Source organism: Trichosurus vulpecula, chromosome 6 (genome assembly GCF_011100635.1).
Source record: "Trichosurus vulpecula isolate mTriVul1 chromosome 6, mTriVul1.pri, whole genome shotgun sequence".
Lineage (NCBI taxonomy): Eukaryota > Metazoa > Chordata > Mammalia > Diprotodontia > Phalangeridae > Trichosurus > Trichosurus vulpecula.
In genome coordinates, this window is record NC_050578.1 from 84,886,781 (window position 1) to 84,892,459 (window position 5,679).

At 38.5% G+C, this 5,679-nt stretch overlaps 1 protein-coding gene across 1 annotated transcript; it reads left to right on the forward strand.

Moving 5' to 3' along the window:
- Positions 1-771: 771 nt before the first annotated feature.
- On the forward strand, positions 772-1,450 carry LOC118853668. Its single transcript, XM_036763850.1, has one exon. The coding sequence runs from the start codon at positions 797-799 to the stop codon at positions 1,304-1,306; it is 510 nt and encodes a 169-aa protein (XP_036619745.1). The 5' UTR covers positions 772-796; the 3' UTR covers positions 1,307-1,450.
- The last annotated feature ends 4,229 nt before the right edge of the window (positions 1,451-5,679 follow it).

Here is a 5,679-nt window from a genome sequence, read left to right on the forward strand (position 1 = left end):
GTCATATTAGGTAATCTGATAGGTGTAATGTGGGACCTCAGAGTTATTTTAATTTGCAGTTCTCTAATCAATAGTGATTTAGAGCATTTTTATATGACTATAGATAGTTTTAATTTTTTTATCTGAAAACTTCCTGTTCATATATTTTGACCATTTATCAATTGGTGTAATGGTAATCAGGCAAGGACTTTTTGCCATTTTTCTCTTTTGGGATGCTAAGGTTATCAAGTGCTTTTAATGAGTCTGGCCTTTGTTTGAATGGGGCAGGTAAAGTGGATCTTTTTTGTTTTGGAGTGTTTGTCATCATTAAGGCAATCAGGAGTCATTGATTTGAAACAATGTGTGTGATATTTTGCTATTGATTGAAGAACTTTCCCACACCCTAAATGCTGAGTTCACCCTAGCCCACAGGGTCCTGAACAGGGTATAAGAGCTCTGAGTTTGGCTTTTTGCCTTTGGGAGTACACTCATTGAAAGAGTGTTGGCAATAAGACTCTGGGCAAGCCGTTGAAACAGCATCCCCCCCACCCCCAACTTCGATAACCCAGATGTTGGTACTTCTCTGGTAACTATGCATTGCTGTGGATACACTGGTTTGTGTTATTTGCTCTGTTCATAATATATGCTTGTAATTGCTGTTTGTATTTGCCCTGAAGTTCAGGGGGCTGATCTTTTCCCCCTAAACTAAGTGAATGATATATGTATGTTTAATTAAATTGAGATTGTTAATCCCTTAAAGTTGCTTTCCTTAGAAAAGCAAATCAAGAGGGCGGTAGTGAGAGGCGGCGGCGGCAGAATGTTGGCTACCAGGGTGTTTGGCCTTATAGGCAGGCGGGGTATTTCCACCTCTGCATGTGTTCGGTCACATGCAGGAGTTGTGAAGACTGCAGATTATAGTCTTCCAAGTTATGTCGATCGTCGTGATTATCCCCTGCCAGATGTGGCCCATGTCCGGGACCTTTCTTCCAGCCAGAAGGCCTTAAAAGAGAAGGAAAAGCAACCATGGAATAAATTGACTTCTGAAGAAAAAGTCCAATTGTATCATATCAAGTTCAATGAGACCTTTGCTAAAATGAACCAACCCTCAAATGAATGGAAGACTGCTGTTGGAGCTGCTTTGTTCTTCATTGGCTTTAGTGGTTTAATTGTCATCTGGGAGAAGCGCTATGTTTATGGTCCTCTCCTGCACACCTTTTCTGAAGACTGGGTGGCCATGCAGACCCAGAGGATGCTGGACATGAAAGTTGGTCCCATCCAGGGGTTCTCTGCCAAGTGGGACTATGACAAGAAAGAGTGGAAGAAATAGAAGAAACTGGGGATCATGCCTCCTGTTTATTTGAACCTCTTCCTTGTTCATGTATGTGCAACCTTGAGCATATTTACTGGAACATTCTATGTAATACATTAACAACGAGAATAAACAACTGGCTTACTTGAAAAAAAAAAAAAAGAAAAGCAAATCAAAGAACCTGTGCTAGTAGCCTTCTGTGTGCTCTTGTTGTTGGTCTTTCACCCTCAAAACAGCTGCTGACCACATGGTTGTTGCAAAATGGAGTAGTCTGCAGGATATGATTTACATTGTATAGAGAACTTTAGGTTAAATAGAAAAGAGATGAGAAAAATTTCTACTGAGATATGTATGAGAATCCCTAAGAATCACTTTGCATGGATATTACCTAAGCCAGGATTAGCAGTTCAAGGAATATATGTAATGGCTGGAGTGATAGATTCTAATTATCAAAGAGAAATTGTTGTGACAGTCCAGAATTTGGGTGAAGAACCTGTACAGTTTTGTAGAAATGATAGAATAGTTCAAATGATCATTATCCCTTGTGAAAAAATACCCATTGTGAGAACTGACCCTCCTTCCAAAATCACTAGTAGAGGAATAGAAAGGTCTGGCTCTATTGATAGAATGAAATTGGGAGCTAAGATATGGGTAAAACAGAAGCCAGATGGTGTTCCAAAGGCTACAGAAATAATAGCCCATGGGAAGGACAATACTGTAACAGTTATTTATTCAGGGGAATATAATTACCAAATTGTGCCCTTGACTCATATATTTTACTGCGAATAGGGCTATGATAATGGGCTCATGGACTCCAGAAACATGGCTGACCCTGATAAATGCCGCAAGCAACTCAGAGGGAATGTGTTCTTGATTAACAAGTGAAAGTTTGTATCTGGGGGAAAAACCATGAGGACAATTCTAGCTTCTATCTAGGATGGGATCCTCCTGCCTTAGTTTTCCCATTGTGTTCCCTTGTCCACCTGGGGAAAGGCTAGGAGGACAATCTTAGTCTCTATCAAGGGTTGGATCCTCCTGGCTTAGTTTCTTCATTGTGTTCCTTTTGAAAAGAACCATTTCTCACCTGAGTTTGGCTGTGAGATTGAAACTTTCCATGGTTGGAGTCTCAGTCAAAATGGAGACGATTTTATTTGAAGGATAATGGCCCATACTTGCCTACTCTTTTTGGTCCTTGTTTTGGTTAACGTTGTTCCTAGTTCTGTCTCCTTTAAGCTTAAATACCCTTAAGTACCCTACACTTTTGGATGACTGCTTAAGGGCCTGGCATGGATTGAGTTCCTGGGGGACAGCTTGCTAAAGAGCTGACCTCTTGAATAGGACTCTTGACCTCTTGGGGCAGGGACAACTTTATGTCCAGTTTCAGCAAGAAGAAGCTATGGAGAATGAGACCTTTGCTCCTTGCCCCATGATTTTGAGCTCCATTCATTTGAGGGGGGGATGATGATATTGTTCTGTGTACTTATTTTGTATCATCTTTTTTGTAGTGTTATATTGTTATGGTATTATTGACACTGGTTTCCCATTGACCTATGTAATGGATACAAAGATCTAGGGGCCGATGAGTGAGCCATGTGGCCACTCTGATGATGAGATGTTATGTTAAGTATTTTGCAAATGTGATGAATTCATTTTGAAGGGATTCTGTTGTACTTGAAAAAACATTTGTACCTATTCAGAAGAAAGTTGCCTATGTAAGGGATGTGAAAGATCTTGGGGAAGAATGTAAAGCCAATCAGTATGTGAAAGGTCTTTCCCACACATTGAATAGGCCTCAGGTGGGGCCAACAAAGGGAGGCCTGATTAGAGACAGGCCCACATCTTCTCACTAACTAGATGCCAGCCTCGGGCTAGTTAACAAACTAGTTTGCTAGTTTGTGAGAGGCATGAAGCCCTCAGGGCCTTAAGGTTAGTTGCTAAGACCAGAGCCAATGGAACATGTCCTGAATTCTAGTCATTCAGATGATGGCTAGGATTGTATAAAAAGAGATCCCAGAACTGGGAGCAGCAGAACTGGGAGCAGCAGAGAGTTGCAGGATTCAGAAGCAGACATTGAGAAGACATTGAAGCAGCAGACACAAAAGGAGAGCCAGCATAGAGACTGCAGAGCAGAGAATGCTGAACAAAAGAGAGTTTAAGGAACTCAGCAGAGCTGCAGGAGAGAGTGCTGAGTGGACAGTTAGGATTCATGAATGATCTTTTATGGGAAGGTTCTAGCAGTGTGGGGGAAGCTGCAGTATGGTTTGGTTCTTTGCTATAATATTTTGTTATAATTTCCTTGTTACTACAGTGAGGTGGGCTTACCAGTTTTGGAATATTATTGCTACTATGTCAAATTGGGGGCATTGGTCCTTGGATTTGATCCTCTGGAGTCTAAATGAATGTTATGCTTCCTCTGCCTTCTACCTAGAGAGTTCCTTATAGTTTGAGATTCTGAACCACTCAGGCATGTCCATGGCCCTCTTCAAGGTCATGAATTTTGCCTTACTACTATAATTGGGGAATGATTTGTATTTTTATAAATTTGACTCAATTCTTTATATATTTGAGAAATTAAGCCTTTATCAGATACACTGGATGTAAAAATTGTTTCCCAGCTTTCTGATCTCCTTCTAATCTTGGTTGCATTGGCTTTGGTTTAGGTATCAGCACCATATTTTTTTCATAAAAAGAATTTGGTAGGACTCCTTCTTCAACTATTTTCCCAAATAGTTTATATAGTATTAGAATTAATTATCCTTTAAATGTTTGGTAGAATTCATTTGTAAATCCATCTAGTCCTAGCGATTTTTTCTTAAGGAGTTCGTTGATGGCTTGTTCAATTTCTTTTTCAGAAATGGGGTTATTTAAGTATTTTATTTCCTCTTCTTTTAATCTGGATAATTTATATTTTTGTAAATATTAATCCATTTTGCTCAGATTGTCAGATCTATTGGCATACAGCTGGGCAAAATAGCTTCTAATTTTTTGTTTTAATTTTCTCTTTATTGGTGGTGAATTCATCCTTTTCATTTTTGATACTGGTAATTTGGATTTCTTCTTTTTTTTAAATCAAATTAACCAAAGTTTGCTCTTTTATTGATTTTTTTTTTTCATAAAAGCAGCTCTTAGTTTTATTTATTAGTTCAATAGTTTTCTTAATTTCAATTTTATTAATCTCTCCTTTGATTTTCAGAATTTCTGATTTGGCATTTAATTGGGGATTTTTAATTTGTTCTTTTTCTAGCTTTTTTAGTTGCATGTCCAATTCATTGATCTCTTATTTCTCTTTTTTTATTCATGTAAGCATTTAGAGATATAAAATTTCACATAAGAACTGCTTTGCCTGCATCTCATAAGTTTTCATATGTTGGCTCATGTATCAGTGATTAAGGTGGGACTTTCTTTTACTGTTTTTTCTTTTAGCACTTATTTAATCAAGCGCCCTTGAAGAGTCTGGCCTTTGTTTCTTTGATTAAATAGGGAGTCTTTGATGACCTTCTTGCCTCAAGGAAAAGCTTGGTTTACATGGGTTTGAGTCACATGTTTGTGATGCCAGCAGCTTTTAGGCCATGTGGGTTTGAGTTGCAAGTTGTGATATTCGTTGACTCTGAACTGAGTATATAAACTCAGAGGTTGGTGTTTTTCCTCGGGACTCTCATTCACTGGAAGAGTGTTGTGTGACCTGAAGAGACTCTGGGCAGCCCGCGTGTGCCCTGCCCGCCCCCCCTTCCCCGCCCCGGCTTGTAAACTCAGATGTGGGGACTTTGTTAAACTCTGGTAACTATGAATTGACATTTAAATCAGACAAGGTCTGTCTGTTGATGTTTGTAGTTTCTATTTGTATTAGATCTGAAGTTCAGGGTGCTGGCTTTTCCTACTGAACTAAGTGAATGATATTTGTACGTTGGATTAAAGTGAGATTGTTAACCTCTTAAAGTTACTTTCCTTAGTAAAGCAGATCAAGAACCTGCACTGGCAGCTCTTGTTGCTAGTCTTGTTGGGTCTTACACCTCAACAGCTGTTGCTAGACACATAATTGTTGCTATAGCTCATTATTGTCATTCTCTTGGATGAAGTTATTGATTTTTCTATGATTTGTTATTTGACCCACTCATTCTTTAGGATTAGATTAGATTATTTAGTTTTCAATTAATTTTTGGTTAATCTTTATTAAATGTCAATTTTATTGCATCATGATGTGAATAGGATGCATTTAGTATTTCTGCCTTTCTGCATTAGATTGTGAGGATTTTATGTCCTAATACATTTTCAGTTTTTGTGTAGGTGCCATGTACCACTGAGAAAAGGTATATTCATTTTTATCTCCATTCAGTTTTCTCCAGAGGTCTGTCACATCTAATCTTTCTAAAATTCTATTCACTTCCTTAACT

Coding starts and splice junctions, on each gene's coding strand:
- LOC118853668 (XM_036763850.1), top strand. CDS start 797: ATGTTGGCTACCAGGGTGTTTGGCCTTATAGGCAGGCGGGGTATTTCC.